Source organism: Eretmochelys imbricata, chromosome 3, assembly GCF_965152235.1.
Source record: "Eretmochelys imbricata isolate rEreImb1 chromosome 3, rEreImb1.hap1, whole genome shotgun sequence".
Lineage (NCBI taxonomy): Eukaryota > Metazoa > Chordata > Testudines > Cheloniidae > Eretmochelys > Eretmochelys imbricata.
This window is the reverse complement of record NC_135574.1, coordinates 126,714,199-126,734,623: the sequence shown is the minus strand read 5'-3', so window position 1 is coordinate 126,734,623 and position 20,425 is coordinate 126,714,199. Positions and strand designations below refer to the sequence as shown.

The window sequence follows — 20,425 nt, the reverse complement described above, 5'->3', positions numbered from 1 at the left end:
CAAACGTTTGATACTGAACTGTACGTCTTCCAGGTCAGTAAATATAGCAAGGTGGCAGAGCTGGTAGACAGGATTGAAGATAAAATACAGGTCTCAGAACCCCCAATTTCAAGTGGACAAAAGCCACTGCTACATTTGACACTAAGGGCCAGATTTTCAAGAGTGCTCAGCACCCAGTAGCTCCCACTGTGACACTCATCCAGTGTGCTGAGCACTGTTGAAAATCTGTCTCTGTCAACATAGTACCCTTGCTCTCAGTCTCAGCAGAAAGGACTTAATGAGCCTTGGAAAATGATATATCTTCTCACCCCCATTCCCACATAGCCCATCCAGATCAGGTTTGGAGTACAACATCAATAAGGCATGTGAGAAGTCTGGACTGTTAGTGTCCAAGATATACCCAGTGGTGAGCTGGAGCCGGTTCGCACCGGTTCGCTAGAACCGGTTGTTAAATTTAGAAGCCCTTTTAAAACCGTTTGTTCCGCGAGGGAGAACTGGTTCTAAAAGGGCTTCTAAATTTAACCAGCCAAAAGTGGCGCCTTAGGCGCCGACTCCACGGGTGCTCTCGCCCTGGAGCACCGAAGGGGAAAATTTGGTGGGTGCAGAGCACCCACAGGCAGCTCCCCGCCCCACCCCCGGCCCAAGCTCACCTCACCTCCACCTCCTCCCCTGAACTCGCCGCCCTGCTCTGCTTTTCCGCCCCCCCCCGCCCCGGCTTCCCACGAATCAGCTGTTCGTGCAGGAAGCTGGGACGGGCTGAGAAGTGGGCCGCGGCTTCCCGCTCAGGCCGAGGGAGGCAGAGGTGAGCTGGGGGGGGGGGGCGCGCAAGGAGGGCCTCCTGCGCCACAGCAGGTAACCTGTGGGGGGGGGTGCGCAGGGGAACCGCTCCCCGCCCCAGCTCACCTCCGCCACCCTCACTCTGAGTGGGAAGCCGCCACCTGCTTCTCAGCCCTCCCCAGCTTCCCGCTGAACAGCTGATTCGCGGGAAGCCAGGGGGGCGTGGAGAAGCAGAGCGGGGCGGTGCGTTCAGCAAAGGAGGCGGAGCGGAGGTGAGCTGGGACCGGGCGCGGGGCGGGAAGCTGCCGGTGGGGACTCTGCACCCACCAATTCTCCCCATGGGTGCTCCAGCCCCGGAGCACCCAGGGAGTCGGCGCCTAAGGCACCACTTTTGATGTGATCAGTGGGGGGAGCGGCTGCTCCCCCTGCTCCCCCCCAGCTATGCTCCCCCACCCCTAGGAGCCAGAGGGACCTGCTGGATGCTTCCTGGGAGCTGCCCTAGGTAAGCACCTCTGGGACTCCCCACCTCGCCCCCCGGCAGGTGCCTCTGACTCTTAGGGGTGGGGTGGGCACCCACTACGGTGGCCCACGAGACCCTCCTGCCCGGTCCTGGAGGGGGGGCATCAAGGAACGCGGGGGGGGGTTGGATGGGGCTGCAGTCCCGGGGGGCAGGGGTGGGCAACGACCCCCTCGTGGGGTGAGGAGGGAACCCGTTTAAGATTTTGGCAGCTCATCACTGGATATACCGGTTCTGTGAATTATTTGAAGATCTGTCTTCAGGGCAGCCAGATCAGAACATGTCACCAGGATTAAGCGTTTGATGCTGCCCAAGGTGCTGAGCACTCTGGCTCCAGTTCAGCAAAGGAGATTCACTTACGCACATGCTGATCTTTAAGCACGTGAGCAATCTCACTGAATAAGCACATGGGATTACTCATGTGCTTAATTTGCAGGATTGGGATGAGCATGCTCAGCACCAGGCAGAATGAAGCACTAAATTCACATTAGAAAAGACAAAAAGAAGAGGGACATGATTATCAAACACCAACAGTTTTAGGATAGGGAATGGTGACAAATGGAATAACAGAGTCATCCTGAGATCTAATTTAGTTTAAATAAACTGGAGGAGGCTAGAATATAGGCCATGAAGTACCTAGATGAGGAGGATACTGTGAACACTAAACAGCTCACAAAATGTCAGCAATATCATAGGCAAACAGCATTTCACAGTGCATTTATGAGGACACAGCTTTAATTTGTGGAAGCTAGTCTAGGCCTCTCTAGCATTAACAACAGGTGAGGGGAGAAATTCACCCTTGTGCAAAGAACCAGAACAAGTCCCATGTACCACTTAAGCCCATAGGGACTTGTAGAAACAAGCTGAACAGTTTCATCAATACAGCCAATAATACAGTACCTGCTCGTGGCTGTCTGTTATTTGAGAATCCACTTTAAGTTGTTCTTCAACAAATTCTTCAAAAGTCTTCTGTCTTACACCAATTCCTGGTCTGATTGGTCAAGGCAAAGAATAAGATGGCATCAAATGTAATAACTTCCCAGCTATTTTTCTTTATAATTATAGTACAGCTGACCTCTAGTTCCAATTTCAAAGGTAATCTGCATTTTTTAAAAGGGGGAAGTGGCCGAGCAATGAATCGAACATAACCTGGCACCTATTAGGGCCAGGACATAGGAACGCATGCTTAGTGCATGGAGCCAGGGCCAAAAGCCAGGATCCAGAGCCAAGGGTTAGAGCTGGAATCAGGAAAGGGAGCAGGACAGGACTGGAGTAAGGTCTGTCATAATAGTCAACCAGTGATCCACCTACTAGCAAAGACAGCTTCCTGGAACTCTTAAATAGTGCTCCTCCTGGACCAATCAGAGGTCACAGGGATACTGCTAATTGAGGCTTCCATGGATGGCACTTCCTGTGATGCGTGGTCTCCCAGGTTTACAGTGCACTGATCATGGCTCTACCATAGCTACCAGAGAGTGGCAGGGCAGCATTGGTCACCTGGAGCCCTACAGACCTGGGTTCTGGATCCTTACAGGATCCACTTTTCACCTTGAAAATATCCTGTGTGAGCCTGAATATATGTTTTGCAGACAGACAGACAGCAATTTCTTCTAAAACACTGGAAAATGCCTGAAGGCCAAATAAATCTGAGAAGCTGGACTATTTTCCAATCCTGCACAGCCTGCTTATTCCAGGCACTTGTCCCAGACCCACACCAGCTCCAGCAGAAAATAATGCAGCGAGAGGGAGAAGTCTGCAATATTTGGTGAAAAAAGCGACATATAACAGCATGCCCTTACTTTGGCAAGGGAGAGAAAGAATGTCTGTAATGTATTGGAAGGCCAAATGGAAGTCTCTGAATAACAGACCAGGGTAGTGAAGAAGAGGTAAACCTTTCAGTAGTTTATTCGGGATGTATCTACAAGCTTACTTAAAAGGTCTCTGAAGTCTCAGGGAAAGCAAATCTTGAAAACATCGTAAGATGTGAAAATACTAGCGTGCTGAGGACACATATGGAAATGTTTCTTAATTTGCTTTAGAAAAGCATCTCAGTATTTATCATTACTTCCTCCTTCCAGGTGGATGATCCTTGCTTGCTGATGACATTATTGCCTGATCTGGAGCTCTCTGAAGCTCAATGAAGAGTAAAATTATGGCTATAATTGTAGCTAATGCTCAAGAGACGTCTTGAGGCACCAGGGGATTTTTTTATGCATAGGCTTAATCACTTGAGGAAACTAGGGGCTGCATTTTCAAAGGGCCTCAAACTGGCCTTCACTTGTTCACAGGAAACTTTGCACTTGCAGACACCATTTCAAGCACTAATTCCCACGTGTGAAAGTTGATACCTTCAAAGGCAAGAATGGGTTTTGCCCTTGTACATGCTACCACCTGTGCGTGCAAGTGTTCTTGCTCGAAAAGTGTGTGCGCAGGTGTTTATATATGCAAAAATGGAGGGTGCTTTTCCAAAAATGAGCCCTAGTCTTCTTGCCCACAGGGGTCAGCCTTTTCTTCCTTGTTTTCTGCTGCCCTGCTGCTTTTTAAACTATGCATAGTTGCTAATATTTAAAAGCTGTTTCTGGAATAATTAGGGTTGCCCCAGGGAAGAAGGAGTGAGTGAAAGAAAGTGTGTGTGAGAAGTATGTATGTATGTAGTGTGCATCTCAGTGTTGCCAGTATTGGTGTTTTTTCTTAAAGCTTCAGCTCCAGGAGTCCTCTGATTTTGTAAGAATCTCAGCTTTCATTTAAAAAAACAAAACCGTTTTCTAGCCCTCAAGGCTGTGGAGAAGAGCTGGAACATTTGAACCTGAAATGCAGAAGGCAAATACAAGAACCACAAAATTATCATTTTAAAAATCTCAGTCTGGGGTGTGCGAGGCTGACTCATTATTATTATTTTTAAACACTTGTGGTTGGCAATCCTGAATCTTGGGAAATTCTAGGTTATTTTATTAGGAATGTCTTCCTGTGACAAAGTGTAAGGGTGCTTTGACGTGAAAGGAGTTATGTGGCTCCTCACTATCACATGGCTGATCTAGGCAAGATTATGCAAGAAAAGAGGAAGCTACTGCAAAGGAGGCTGTTTTGTGGGAAGGGTGCATCCTGTTCCCTTTCTCTTTAGTTACAGAAAATCTTATATAGGCAAAACCCATGTGTAACAGTCTTTTAGATGGCATTAACTATGGTCTTAGCGGTCCTTTTTGGGGAGGAAAAGAGAAAAAGTTAGTTGAGATGATCTTGAGCAGTTATTGTAGTTGAAGTCTGGTCCAGTCTCCTTTAAGGCAAAACAAGGCAAACGCACATGAAAGGGGTGGGAAAGGAACAGTAAAGATAGGAAAGGCAGCTTCTGCCTGTGGGGCTGATTTTCACTTACAACCTTGCTGCTAGAGGAAACACAGGTGCAGCGCAGTCTGATCAGCCACTTGAACACCTGGCTAACTTTTACCAGCACCAGGCTTTTTAAGGGATTGCTTTTAGCTGCCCTTCCAGTCACAGGATCACAGCAGTGTAGCAAAAGGTGGAGCTGTCCTGGCTGGCCAGTCTTATTAGGTAGAAGGCAAAAGGAGAGAGATAGGAAAGAGGAGAAATGGGGGCTGGGCGGGGGGAAGGGAGAGAAAGTAAGACATTCGGGAGGGGTTGACAGCAGGTTCACATCCCAAGTGTTGGTCAGGATTTAGCCAAAGCCAGTGGAAGTGGAAATGCCATCTGGTTCCCTCTCTTTAACTGGGTCTGGTGAGGATGCCTGTGCAGATGAGAATGACAAAGGCCCAGCAGTGTTGTGGTGGACCCCAGGATCCCTAAACCTGACAGGGCGGCAACCCCTGATGGTAGAGCTTGCTTCTTGCAGTCCATGCATCCCGTTGTTCCTTTCAGTGATGCTCAGATGGGCAATATCAGACCATGGATGGCAATGAACATTAACTAATCAAAACACATGTTGGTGATTTCAACTGCAAACATTTCCTTCCATTTCTAGAATCATTCAGCTCAGTGATGCCAGCCAGTGACTTTAGCAGGAGCTTTAAAGACCCTTTATTCCAGTTATTTTAACGTAAACAGTCCAGTTTGTACCAGTCTTGGTCTCCATCTTTTACTTTTACAATCAATTGTATATAACATGCTGAACTGGACTTCGGTTACCTGGGCAACTTAGAATACAGAGCTCTGTACAACATTCTTCTCCCCTCCAAGCTGCCTTAAACTGAAAAGGCCTGGGCCGGGGGTGGTATTAACCAGTAGTTTGAGCTGATCTATTCTGGTGTGTTTGGAAACCCTGTGAAAGGGATGTGAAGAGGCCCGTCACTGGGACTTTATTTCCTTTCTCCGGCTGGTTAGCCTGCATATCCACTTACACTGGTGTGCTCAGGGCGTCTGGCCCCCTCCAACCATACCTCCTCCATTTGGCTTTTTTTCTAGGAGGTGATTGAATGTTGTCATTGGTGTTTCTGCTCTGGAGCTGGCAGTCCTATCAAGGAGCCATGGATCTGTCCCAACTTTGCCCATGCACACAAACTAATCTCATAATCTGTGATACCCCACTGATATGCTAGCATTTGCAATTTACTGTATACAGGGGTGCGGGAACAATTTTTATAGTCGGGGTGCTGAGAGCCATTGAACCAAACTGTAAACCCTGGATATAGAAACTACTTCAAGCCAGGGGGTGTGGCAGTACCCCCAGCACCCCTAGTTCCAGCACCTAGGACTGTATATGTATAAAAGTGAGGAAAAGTAGTGACTGTTCACCGACAGCTTTATTTGTATCATTGTAAATGACAAACTAAACCCTTTCCTCACCTGTCTTCCAGGTTTCTAGTCCTTGCATCCATCCTTATGCCAAAAGAGGAAAGGGGAATCTGTTCATCAGTTTGCTCTCCCTCTTCTTCTTTAATGGCAGGCAAAGTATTCGGACAAGCCTCTACCATTAGTGGGCTTTCATCTAAACAGCAGTAAGGAGGGACATAAGAAGAAAGCCTTGACATTTTTCAAGTTTTCTATAACTTCTAAGATTTTTTTAATATTTGAAAATGCTTCCTGGAATATTTTAAACTTAACGAGATGGAAGAATGAGACTCACAAAAGACCATAAGAATCTCTAATCCCTAAATCTAATGATTACAAAGAGTGAAAAGTGAAAATGAATTGATTTATGCCCATTCAATGTATAAAACTGAAATTAACTGGCTAGTCAGTGCCTAGCAGTCTATCCAGCATTGCTATCTGCAGGATAGAATTAAACCTGCTCAAGTGTGTGCATTTATGTCACCTCCTAGTGGCTAGCCTACTAAATGGACACAAGAAGAGCTGCATATCGTTTTTGTAATAGGAGGTTTTGTCACAGAAATGTGCCAGTCCCCCCACACTCTACAAACTGAACCAACCGGCAAGACTCCCTACAACTGGCAGGTTGTCACTTTGATAAAAGCCTAATACTAGTGTCAACCAATGGAGAATTACTTCTTTAGTTCAAATCACAGAATTCTGTGGTCTGGGAACAGAAGAGCCTATGTTTGATCCTTCATGTTTCACACACATGACATCGCTGGCAACTTGTGTCCACTCTTTACAGCACAAATACAGCAAGTGCTACTGAAGCCCTGTGAAGACATCTTCGTTTTCCTCTCCAACAGCCATCCCAACCCGCCATGCCAAGCCAAGCTACTCCTGCTTTGTGCAGGGGAGAGTATTTTGCTCCTAGAGAAAAAGCATCTGCAAGTGTTTCATGGAGGTTAAGAACTAGCTCAATTTAGCTTGAATGACTTAATGTAGGTGATTTACCAAGAATGCAGGGAGATGTAAGTTACTCCTCCTTGTGGTCAGCTGTAGTTTAGTTTATGGCTGGCTCTCCAGAGGAAGTAAACAGAGCAGTGCTAATGTATGCCAGATGGAGATACAGCCCAAAGAGTTCAAGTGGCATGTTCAAGGTCCCACAGCAAGTTAAGTAGCAGAACTGGAACTGGAACCAAGCTCTCCTGGCTTCCAAGCCTGCGCCAAATGCACTGGGCCATGCTGTCTCCCTTGCCTTACTACAGTGCCTGCCTAACTTTACAAACAGCGCCGAGATGAGCACTCTAATAACAGGCTGCTCTAGCTCGACAGGTTTCAAAAGGAAAGGAGGAAAAACAATATGCGTAATGCGCAGCGTATTGGAGAAAGAAAATACTCTTCATAAACCCTCCCAAAACACACTTAGCATGTTTCGTCTTTCTCTTACAGCAATTCAATATATTGCTCAGATCTGTTCCTGTAATTCACCTTTGCTGGATGTGATTTCCTCTTCTTGAGCAACTTGTCTGAAAAGTTTTTTTGTGGGGCTTCCATCACTTCGAGATAATGGCTCGATCTCTTTCCCTATAGTCAGAGAAACACCTTTTTTTTTAGTTTATATACATTTTGATACTTGTTATTAGTTTTCAACTCTAGGGCCTAACAAAACACACCCATCGTAATTTCCACTAGGCCCCAGTTCAGTGAAGTATTTAAGAATATGCCTAATCAGTCGTGTTTAAAGTCAGGCACCGGCTTAAATACCCTGCTGAATGGGTCCCTTGGTGTCTCCCACTGTAACAGGAAACCATACCATTGTGCTGTAGCTGGTCTTGATATAAAGTAAACTTAAGGGAAGCTAGGACAAAGGTCTGATTTATATTTTCTCCCCTTGGCATCTAATTGCCTTCACCCTTTGCACTTTTTTCATCCCCTCCATAATAAATTCTCCCTGCTTTACCCTAGTTTCTCATTTCTTTTTCTTGCTATCATTTTCTTTGGCCACTTTGGTTTTGCTTCCTTCTCACTCCTCAACATTTTCTTATAAAGCAGTTTGTCAACTACCAGTCTGTGGACTGGCGCCAGTCCCTGAGATTTCCCTGACACAGTGTCGGAAGGCAGCAAGCCAGTCCCTGTTATCAAAAAGGTTGAGAAATACTGTTAAAGAGGATGAGTACAGCACAGTGTGTTACTGAAAAAAAGCCAGACCAGAGCTTCCATCCCTGCCCTTTTAAGGCAGGACCATGTGCCTCTGTGAAAACAGAGATTGCTAACACAGAGACTTCCTCCTCGGCTAAGCAGACGCATCTATCACCTTCGGAAGCCATATCACTCAGTTCCTTCTTACCGTCCCTCTCCTGGAAACCACCATGTTCCCTACACTCTGTAACTCAACTTTTTTATTTTAATCTAACATTTACTTTCTGTTCCCCCCACATCAACAAGCCTCTGATTACTTGTTTAGCACTAAGAAAAGGAGTACTTGTGGTACCTTAGAGACTAACCAATTTATTTGAGCATGAGCTTTCGTGAGCTACAGCTCTCTTCATCAGATGCATCTGATGAAGTGAGCTGTAGCTCACGAAAGCTCATGCTCAAATAAATTGGTTAGTCTCTAAGGTGCCACAAGTACTCCTTTTCTTTTTGCGAATACAGACTAACACGGCTGTTACTCTGAAACCTGTCATTGTTTAGCACTGGAAATAGCATGGCCATCATCTCAAACTAGTAGGGAAATGAGTTTAAAACTTTATTTCTAAGCTTTTAAAACAAAAAAACACATCAAAAATCATATGGATTTTAGCTTTCATGATTTGCACAATGTCCTTGGGTGCAAATTTCCAGTGCCTGGGTTAATTCCCCACCTGGACTTGGAGGTTGTGGGTGCTCCCCTAAGGTTTCTGAGCAGCTGTTGTTGGGTGAGGACGCTGGGGAATGTTTCTGAAGGGAAGTCTGCGTTATTGATGGACTGGTTTGTAAATGTCCGCTGTTCTGGACTGGTGAAGAGTTTTCGAAAGGGAGCTGGACAGGAAATAAAGTGGCAGGAAATCTTGGAAGTGTTGGCACCATGGTAACGAGCTGGGAAGGGGTGCCGGGACAGACTGAAAAGCCTGCAATAACAAACAAAGGAGAAAAGTCAGTCTGGTATAGGACGGCAAGCCAGTTCTGACCCAGAATACTCCTGCTAAACAGGCACTGTACTAAAATACTCATTTTTTCATGTTTACTGGTGTTTTCATGTTCAGCCAAAATGCTAAAATATTGAATCGTGTTACAAGATTTATTTGTAATGTTTAAACCAGGCCGACCACAACCAACAGTTACATGCCCATAATTATTAAACATAGATCAAAGCATAACTCAGCAGACACACTGTCATTTAAAGGGTCCTCACAAAGTACCCCCAGGCAAACAAAATCAGGTGCCCTCCATCCCTTCGAGGCCAGCTCATCAGGCAAAAAGGTGACTAAACAGAAAAGCCTTGCAATGGCTCCCAAAGGGGGGAACTAAGGCATTCTCAGTGCAGTGCTGGAAGTGAGGAGGCCTTCGCAAAGAGCACCGAGACACCAGAAATACAGAATAGGGACAGTCAGTATGAGCACTTCTAGTGTCAGGGTAGAGCACCTGGAGAGAAGAGGTTTCTAGACCTTCTAGATATAACTTTAATACTGCTCTGAAATATTTAATTTTGAAGCGACTATGCCTCCTAATGAGATACATCAAATAATAAATTAAATCTATTCCATACTGGCTAGCAGCTCCAACTAGGTGACCAGGCCAATCTCATCTTTCCTCACTGAATACTGAATACTGGACTTGAACCCAAGGTTCTGAATTGTTAGGCAGTTTTACCTGCAATGCTGTCCTCTGTCACCAGGGAATATAGCTCTGACTACTAGACAGATTCCCCCTGCCAGGAACCTAGCTCCCTGTTCTTTGCCTCTCTGGTTGCACAGCAGGGAAACAAAGGAGCAACAGCTGACAAGGGAGGCAGAGAAAGCAAGCAAGCAGAGGCACCAGGTCACACCTGACTTGTTTTGTAAATCTCTTGGAGATTTAAAATTCATGCCCAGTACGAAGACAGCATATGACAGGCCATCACTAGGGGGATGCGGGGCCCAGGCTGGAAGTGACGAATCTATCACTTCCAGGACCAGCTGCGCCGGCCAATCGCTCTGGCCCGTGGGGCCCCCCAAAGCGTGAGGCCCGGAGCAGTTGCCCCGATTTGCTGTACCCAAGGGACGGCTCTGACTGCAGAATTAGGGTTGCCAACTTTCTAATAGCACAAAACCAAACACCCGTACCCTGTCCCCTTCCCCACCCCTGCCCTGAGGCCCTGACTCTGCCCTGCCCCTTCTCTGAGGCCCCATCCCCACTTGCTCCATCCCCCCCTCTCCGTTGCTTGCTCTCCCCCACACTCATCACTTTCACCAGGCTGGGGCAGGGGGTTGGGATCCAGGAGGGGGGTGAGGACTCCAGTTGGGGGTGCAGGCTCTGGGGTGGGGCCAGGGATGAGGGGTTTGGGGTATGGGAGAGGACTCCAGGATGGGGCAGGGGGTTGGGGTGGGGGGGGTATGGGCTCTGGGCTGGGAGTGCGGGCTCCAGGTGAGGCTAGAAATGAGGGGTTCAGGGTGTGGGAGACGGCTCCAGGCTGTGGCACGGGGTTGGGGCGCGGAGTTTGAGGTCCCAGCGGCGCTTACCACGGCTCCCAAGAAGCAGCTGCCAGGTCCCTGAAGCCCCTAGACGCATGGGTGGCCAGGGAGGCTCCATGCGCTGCCCTTGCGTCTGCAGGTGCTGCGCCACAGACCGGACTTTTAATGGCCCAGTCAGCAATGTTAACTGGAGCCACCAGGGTCCCTTTTTGACCACGTTTTCTGGTCAAAAACCAGACGCCTGGCAAATCTATGCAGAATGTAGCTGATCTATAGGGTAAAAGGCCTGTCGTGCTCTCCCAATTGTGTCATTTTATACTAACGCGTTAATGGAATCATTCAGAAGATCAATAATTGGTCATGAGACTGAAAATAAAAATGTAATTTAGTATAAAGATAATATATAACATTATGTTAGCTAAGGAGAGGGGTTAAGGACCTTCATCTTACAAGCTATGGCTAGAACTGCCTGTTACCCTCAGAGTCTGGTCCTGCCCCATCTGATTCAGCACACTAGTAATCCCCATGGACTTAACTGTATTTCACATACAATATAAAGCCAAGTTCCAACCATCCTGAGATTTTTGTCTCACATACACCGATTTCCATATGGAAACTGTTCTTAACAGATGGCTTGGCCTGGCCACACAGACAGCTGCGTGCTCTTTGCTCAGACCGTGCTCTGAAAGTCATGACTTAGAATCATAGAAGATTAGGATTGGAAGAGACCTCAGGAGGTCCTCTGGTCCAACCCCCTGCTCAAAGCAGGACCAACACCAACTAAATCATCCCAGCCAGGGCTTTGTCAAGCCTGACCTTAAAAACCTCTTACGGATGGCGATTCCACCACCTCCCTAGGTAACCCATTCCAGTGCTTCACCACCCTCTTAATGAAATCGTGTTTCCTAATATCCAACCTAGACCTCGCCCACTGCAACTTGAGACCATTGTTCCTTGCTCTGCCATCTGCCACCAATGAAAATAGCCTAGCTCCATCCTCTTTGGAACCCCCCTTCAGGTAGTTGAAGGCTGCTATCAAACGCCCCCCCCCCATTCTTCTCTTCTGCAGACTAAACAAGCCCAGTTCCCTCAGCCTCTCCTCATAAGTCGTGTGCCCCAGGCCCCTGATCATTTTTGTTGTTCTCTGCTGGACTCTCTCTAATTTGTCCACATCCTTTCTGTAGTGGGGGACCCAAAACTGGGTGCAATACTCCAGGTCTGGCCTCACCAGTGCCAAATAGAGGGGAATAATTACTTCCCTCGATCTGCTGGCAATGCTCCTACTAATGCAGCCCAATATTCCGTTAGCCTTCTTGGCAACAAGAACACACTGCTGACTCATATCCATCTTTTCATCCACTGTAATCCCCAGGTCCTTTTCTGCAGAACTGCTGCTTAGCCAGTTGGTCCCCAACCTGTAGCGGTGCATGGGATTCTTCTGTCCTAAGTGCAGGACTCTACACTTGTCCTGCATCAGATTTCTTTTGACTCAACCCTCCAAGCTGAGCAATTCTAGGTCACTCTGGACTGTATCCCTACCCTCCAGTGTATCTACCTCTCCCCCCAGCTTAGTGTCATCCGCAAACTTGCCTAGGGTGCAATCTATCCCATTGTCCAGATCATTAATAAAGATGTTGAACAAAACCGGCCCCTAGACCGATCCCTGGGGCACTCCGCTTGATGCTGGCTGCCAACTAGACATCGAGCCGTTGATCACTAACCGTTGAGCCTGACAATCTAGCCAGCTTTCTATCCACCTTATAGTTCATTCATCCAATCCATACTTCTTTAACTTGCTGGCAAGAATACTGAGGACTTGCCTTCCTCTTAAACAGATATAGTGCATCTTTCTCTAAACTGTAACTTCGCAGATTCATTGTCTCTTCTCTGTCATTACCGAAACCTCAGCTAGCTGCCTACTGCAGCCACTGGCACTTAGAATCGTAGAAGACCAGGGTTGGAAGAGACCCCAGGAGGTCATCTAGTCCAACCCTCTGCTCAAAGCAGGACCAACCCCGACTAAATTCTTCCTCTCCTCACCCATCTGTCTCTTCTATCCTGTCACGCCCCTCACAAACTGTCCCTGACAGCTCCACTTAATTCCTGTGCACACTCCCAGCTTGCAGCCTTCTTCTTCAACACTTGGAGCAGACTCTCGGAAGAGGGACACTGCTCACCTACAGCACCTCAAGTGGGTATTGTGAGGCGTGGGGACAGATTCTGCCCCCCAAAGCAGCCCTTTTAAGCAACTGCAACAGCATGAAATGTCTGCAATACCCCTCTAAGAAATTATCCCAGCACAGGGCCAAGAGCCCTTCACCACCCTCACACACAGTCCCTGGTGCAGGGACATGGCTAGGAGCAGATCAGGAAGGGGGATGGCTAGAGGACATTGTGCTCCAGTTACTCTAGACTGCAGCAAAGCCCACAGCATAGGCCACTTTGGGGCTGCTCTAACTTGTACCTGGGGCTGCACCAGGCTCTGGAGCACCCCAGAATTAGGGAAGACACCTCAGCATCTCCCTACCTGTTCTACATTTTCTAGGAACTCACAGCTTTTCCCTTGGATTTCTGGGTGGCTCCTGGATTCCTAGATAGGAGCTCGCCAATTACAGACTCCTGCTGCACACAGCAGGGGAAAAGAAAGCAGCTGGCATTTGGCTGACTCTCTCCCTCTGAAGCACCAATCAAGTGTGCTTCCCACTGCTACCCTCTGAAAGGCTTGGAGAAAGCAGTTAGTCCTGTGGAGAAAGCTGAGCAATTCTAGGAGAAGCATAGCTTCCAACTTTCCCTGGGGTGCTCAACCCCCACTCAGTACTAGGCCCCAACCTGACTCCACCCTTTCCCTCAAGCCTGCACCCCACCTCTTCCCACCCCAGGCCCTGCCCCCACCCTACCCCTTCCCCCAACCTCCCAACCCCACCCCGCATCTTCCCGCCCCTGCCCTGCCTCTTCCCACCCAGTCCCATCCCTCTCCTGAGCAAGCACCATTCCTGCTCCTCCCCATCCCTCCCAGCGCCTCCTGCACGCTGCAGAACAGCTGATCCACGGCGAGCAGGAGGCGCTGGGAAGGAAAGGAAGGAATTGATTGGCGGGGCTGCTGGCAGGGAGGAGGCTCTGGGGGAGGGGAGCTTGGCCCTGGAGTTCCCACAGAGTCAGTGCCTATGAGGAGAAGGGTACTGAAGAAGAAAACAAAACAGATAGTGTGTGTATACACACAGAAAAAGCAAAGGGTCAGAGAGAGAGAGAGAGAGAGAAGCGTCATTTGGGTTTTTTAAAAAAAAATGTTCAATGACTTTCAGTTCCAGAAACTGGAGTCATTTTAAGCACACTGGGGAAGAAATCATGTGACATTATGTTACTGCACTTCCAGTATATTCTCTGGGAACGGCAGTATAATTAGTGTCACTTAATCCAGTGCTAATGACTCATTAGTAATGAGACTTGAAGTACCGTTGTTCAGACACACAGAAACGTGCCATCCCCCCCTTTTTTTAGCTGCATAAAAGTGGTAGACATTAAAATGGAATCATCTCTCTTATTGGCATACTGATTTGCTCAGTAAGTCACCGTCTTTTCTTTTCCCTAAAAAAGATGACAACATAATAGTGACATGTGTGTACCATGGCAGGCTAAATAACACAACACTTTTCTGGGGTTTTACATCTATAAAGCATAAATAGAGCCAGATCATTCAAGGGGCTGAGCATCCTCAACTCACATTGTTTCACTGGGAGTTGTGTGCTCAGTGCTTCACCGGAGGTGCAGGTTCAGGCCAAGATTTCATGTTCAGGAAACTATTCTGTGTGTGGTTTTGTGTACACACATCTATATGTATATATAAATATACACACATATGTAGTACACAGTACATTTTATTTGCTGATGCTTAATAGTAGTTTGCTTTTGACCTCCTGATGTTGATGGTATTGTCAAAGTCACATTCAGGACTCACATAATTTGTCAGAAGAAAGAAAAGAAGTACTTGTGGCACCTTAGAGACTAACCAATTTATTTGAGCATAAGCTTTCGCGAGCTACAGCTCAGTAGCTCACGAAAGCTTATGCTCAAACAAATTGGTTAGTCTCTAAGGTGCCACAAGTACTCCTTTTCTTTTTGCGAATACAGACTAACACGGCTGTTACTCTGAAACCTATAATTTGTCAGACCACTCTGTTTATTAGCAAAGCGCTTTGCTAATGCACCCAGATGTGAGCCCCTCTCTGAGGCTAAAGATAACTTATTTTTACAGCTAAGCCAAAGCCAACTTAACATAAGAAACAAAAGGAAGCAGAAACTGACAAATATACATACATTTCTTATTTGCATACTAACGTTTACCATCTCCTAGCTCAGTAGGAGCTCTAAGTTAATGAGTTTGAGGACCCATTGTCTCACATGCCTTAATGTTTCTCTTCCTGACAACTATATTTCAACAAACCCTTCAAGTAGCATTTCTTTAATGAATTATAATTTCAATATAATTCATTCTACTTTCATAGTATACTTCCTTCTCTGAGAAATGCAGAAGTAATTACAGTATTAGGAGGAAAATAAATCCTTTTTTGGGGGAGGGGGAGGGGCGCTTTGAAGTGTAACACGATCCTTTTCAGTTTTTCAGTCCTTTTGAGAAGCCAGCAGAAAATGACACGTTCTAACTGCTCTGTTTACAATGAGTCTGTGGAAATAGCCATGAACATCCTACTAATTCTGGAATTTGGGCTGGGACTCACAAGCAATGCTATTGCTCTGTGGACGTTCTACTTCCGTTTGAAAATTTGGAAGCCACATGCCATCTATTTGCTCAACCTGGTTATTGCAGACGTCTTGCTGAACATTTGCCTGCCGTTTCGACTACTGCTTGCTCTCAGGTTTAGCATTCTAAAGACATGGGATTATAGAGAGCTATTCTGCTCAGTAATACTCTTCATGCTGTCTCTTTCCCAAGCTGTCTCCATCGCATTCCTCACGGCTGTAGCTCTGGATCGCTATTTCCGGGTGGTCCACCCTAACAATAAAACCAGCTCTCTCATAGCCAGGAATGCTAGAGTCACTGCTTGCTTGGTTTGGCTTTTAGCAATCGGATTGACTGTTGAGATCCTGGTTGCTCCTCAACCCAAAGCCTTCACTGAGTGCCGCAGTTTCAGCCCACAAGGAGATGCCAACTTCTACAGCATCTGGCATGTCATCGTATTCTTTTTGGAGTTTCTCGTTCCCTTTGGCCTCATTTTGTTTTGCACAGTTGGCATCATCAGGAAGCTGAAGAAGAGCCCCCGGGATTTGAGCAGTCAACCTAAGCTGCAGAAAGCCATGTTCTTAGTGATTGCAGTGGTGGTGGTGTTCGGAGTTTGCTTCCTGCCCAGTGTGTTGGGCAGAGTTCTTGTGTATATTCTCCAAAACTTTGAAAGCTGTGCAGCTTTTCATTTTGCTGTGAATGTATTTGATGTTACTGTCTGCTGGACCTATCTCAACAGTGCTATGGACCCCATCGTGTACTGCTTCTCAAGCCCGACTTTTCGAAGTTCCTATAGAAAGGTCTTGAATTCTCTCAGGGTGAGAAGAAATGAAGTGGAACCCCAGAGCTTAGACATTTCCAAAGATTCTGAAACTTGAAGCAATTGGAAAGATTTTGATAATCTCTAATGTATATGCCAGGTTGGAAAGGAAACTTTTTCCCCTCCATTACCACATCTTATCCTGAAAATGAAGGGTCTGTCAGAACTCAGCCGTTCTAACCCCTTTCATTCCATTGGGCTGGAATTCTAGTTAAACAAGTCAAAAACCTAGATGTAACATTAGCTGATGTACATCACTGTAGCTCCATTGACTTAAGTGGAGATATGCCAATTTATGCCAGCAGGGGATCTGTCTCTATTTTTTTTTTTTTTTTACAAAATCTACAGTCTAAGGGCCCCGTGCTCCCACTAAAGTCAATAGTAAAACTCCTATTGACTCCAGTGGGAGTAGGGAATGCCATCTTAAATCAGTTTAAAATTGTGATATATACAAAAGCCAAATAGATTCTCCAAAACTTATTATTTTCTTATGTTTACCTGTACCTAATATAAAGATTAACATTTTTAAAATGAAGCTTTACAAGCAGTTGTTCCTTATATGTTGACTGAAACTTGAATTTAGATTGTAAATAATTCTGTCCAAACTAGCCATGTTCTGTTCCTTCATGTACATATGAGGCATTATTGTTTTATTTTTATAGGGATAGAGCAGGGGTGGGCAAACTATGGCCCGCGGGCCAGATCCAGCCCACAAGCCATTTTAAGCCAGCCCTCAAGCTCCCACTGGGAGCGGGGTCTGGGGCTTGCCCGGCTCTGGCAGTCCGGCCAGGGCGCTGGGTCAGGGGCCGCACCACGTGGCTTGGCCCGGCTCCGGCGCTCCAGCTGGGGTGCAGGGTCGGGGGCCATACCACGCAGCTCCTGGAAGCAGCCGCATGGCCCCGCTCCAGCTGCTACGTGCTCCAATTGGAGCTGCAGGGACGGTGCCTGAGGATGGGGCAGTGAGCAGAGCTGCCTGGCCGCGCCTACGTGTAGGAGCTGGAAAAGGGACATGCCACTGCTTCCGGGAACCACTTGAGGTAAGCGCCGCTCAGAGCCTGCAGCCCTGAGCTTCTCCCCATGCCCCAACCCCCTGCCCCAGCCTTGATTCCCCTCCCACCCTCTGAACCCCTCAGTCCCAGCCCGGAGCACCCTCCTGCACCCCAAACTCCTCATTCCCAGCCCCACCCCAGAGCCTGCAACCCCTCCCGCACCCTAACCCCAATTTTGTGAGCATTCATGGCCTGCCAAACAATTTCTATTCCCCAGTGTGGCCCTCAGGCCAAAAGGTTTGCCCACCCCTTGGATAGAGGGACTTAATTGTCTTTGTCAAGAATGTTTCCTATACATAGTACAGCAGGAGTGGGGGAAGTGAAACTACAAAAGATTTACATCTTTGATTGCAAAATGCTACCTCTGTGAACCCATGAAGCTTTGCAATTCACTCATTCTATCATCTGGTGGAACAATATCTTGGGTCTAGTGAGAAATGCAGAGGTGTGGACAATATTATACCAAGAATCATGAATTGCACGTATTATTTCTTGACGGTCGAATTTTTAAATCAAGTTTTTATTTCTTTACCAATCATTATTTCTGCATTATAGAATTATAAAAAGATAGCAGCATGAAGGTCCATTTAACACCCACTCCCCTACAATCACAGAAGATGGACCATGCAAGAGACACCCACAACATCCTTGAGGATTATTGGTTGCTGCTGAATGCCCTAACCAAGACCTATGCGGTGTAGTCGTAGTTGTTTCGGTCCCAGGATATTTGAGAGACAGGGTGGGTGAGGTAATATCTTTTATTGGACCATTAAGAGCTCTGCTGAGTCTATGATTTTTAGTGATTAGCAGAGTTATGACCCTGGATGTATGGGTTATTACAAGTCTATAATCCACTAACCCCCTTTTTGTCCCATGACTGCAAAGGTGTTAACAGGCCACTCTACCTTGAATGGTCCCTTAGAATATGAGCTAGCTACTTATGCTAACCACTCTGTTTCACCTTGTATTGAGCTGTAATGCTCTCAGTATCTTTCCCAGAGCTGAAGAAGAGCTCTGTGTGGATTGAAAGCTTGTCTCTCTCACCAACAGAAGTTGGTCTGTAGCAAGGCGATGACTCACAGGCATGGCGCCTCCTGCTGGTCAGCCAGGGAATTAGCTCTTCACCAGCACTGAAGCGCCCTCTGCAGGCCGGTGTCTCACCTGCCACTGGCCCCGTGTCCCTCCCAGACCCCGGTGCCTTATTCCCTGGGGTTCTGCACCAGCAGGATCCCCACTCTGGGTCTCCCCTCCCAGGGAATCCCCAACCCTCTAGACCCACCTTGCCTCAGTGGCTACTGCCAGTCATCAGCTAGCCACTGTTCACTGGGGCAGACTGCAGTGTAATGGCCACTCATCACTGGCAAGGGGGTAGGACCTGCTGCCTTTGCCTATCCTCAGGCTGCCCCTCTGCAGCCCCAGTGCCTCTGGAGGCCTTCACCAAAGCCTGCAACCTGTGGGTTTATCAGGCTGGAGCTCCCCAGCTCCCTTTGCCCTTCCCCAGCAGTATTCTGCTCAGGCACCCTGTTCCCAGGCAGCTAGTCCTTTCCACTCCAGGGCTAAAGTGGGACTTCTTTAGCTCCTGGCCCCCAGCCCTCTTATAGGGCCAGCTGGGCCCTGATTGAGCTGGCCACAGCTGTGGTCAGCAACTCAGTCAGCTTCCCACAGATGTTCTTAATCCCTTTCCCTGCTGAAGCCCTCTCCAGGGCTGCTTTTAACCCCTTTTCTGCAGGAGTGGGGCACCCCACCCCACTACATGGTCCAATAAAAGATATTACCTCACCCTACCCAAGACCTGCCAGTCTGAGTCAGGGCTGCAGGTTGTCCACTGGAATCCAGGTTTCCCTCCATCCCTTACACACACACACACAAATAGTGTGAAAAACCAGTTCTGAGCGATACAAGAGTTAAAAAGTATCAAATGTTGAGTTATATTTCCCCCCTCCATGCACAGAGAGTTTTTACAATCAAACTCTATCATCATAAGTATGGACTAGTATATTTATAACATTGCCCTGGACAGACAGCAAGAACTAAGGGTTTTAAAGAGTCAAAACCTGTTTGTTCCAGCACTTCCCCACTACCAAAACCACCTTCCCACACCACATTTCAGTCTGAAGCTAGTCCCGTAATTTTACACCCTGACACCCCTACTCAAACACACACCATGGTAACCCACAGTTGCAAAAAAATTTCTGTACTGCTTCACACTATACTATATACGAGGGACACAAATGGAACATGATTTTCTTTACAATGACTCCATGCCCTGTATTTTTTGCGAAGAGAAGGAGGTGGGGGAAGATGGAAGGATAGGCATGCCTGGTGTTGGAAAAAGTCTGTGTCACTAAAAGCATGGAGAAATCATTTAACAACCATTTAACCACATAAAATATGACCCTGTCCTACTACCAAAATTAGTGAAATTCGCATTGTAAGTGCTGGTCGAACAGTTTAAAACTACTTGTGAGCTCTGCCATCCTAAGCATTTTGCCAGACCTATCCAGATTTTGTTTATGGAAAAGCACTGGACCAAATTCAAATCTCATTTGCACCAGTGTAATTCCAGAGTAACTCCACTGCTTCCAAAAGACTTCCTACTGTCACTGAGCTTGTCAGGCACTGAGGATGCTAAACTGAAACTGTAGAGAATTGTGATAGAAGACGTTTTCTAAGGAATGCAGGTGATCCATGATTACAACATTGCAGGAATCATCGTTCATGGGTTCTTGATGAACTAGAGTTTAGCCTAGCATATGTGATGGCATGTTCTAGAGCTGCAGACCCACCAGCAGTAGAAAGTCTGTCCTCAAGGCATCTCAGCAGCACAAGATACTTGCAATCCCCAAATTGGGTAATGTAGCCCAGAAAGTGGAGAGGGGAGGCAGGATGCCAGAGCAATGTGCAGATGTACATATCGCAGGCAACATCTGCCAGTGGGGCATTGTGGAGCCCGGTCCAAAAGGACAAAAACTGTTCCCTCTGGTGAAACACCTCCAGGAGAGCACCAATTCAAAGATCCTCTGGCTTTTCCGTGCCTCGTTCTCTACTTCCCCCTGCTTGCACTCATGCAGAGGGCCCCTGCAAAACCAGATTCTGTGCAGTGGGTGG

The 20,425-nt window shown here is 47.2% G+C and overlaps 2 protein-coding genes across 2 annotated transcripts in view; one reads left to right on the top strand and one right to left on the bottom strand.

Annotated features, from left to right (window-relative positions):
* Positions 1-20,425, bottom strand: part of LOC144262167 (centrosomal P4.1-associated protein-like) — a 61,729-nt gene that overhangs the window by 36,495 nt on the left and 4,809 nt on the right. The window contains 4 exon segments of the mRNA XM_077811819.1: positions 2,195-2,295; positions 6,093-6,233; positions 7,550-7,645; positions 8,926-9,171. Of these exon segments, the coding sequence (XP_077667945.1) occupies positions 2,195-2,295; positions 6,093-6,233; positions 7,550-7,645; positions 8,926-9,171 (584 nt within the window).
* GPR31 (G protein-coupled receptor 31) lies at positions 15,358-16,326 on the top strand. The gene has a single exon (XM_077811818.1). It carries the CDS (start codon positions 15,358-15,360, stop codon positions 16,324-16,326), a length of 969 nt encoding a protein of 322 aa, XP_077667944.1.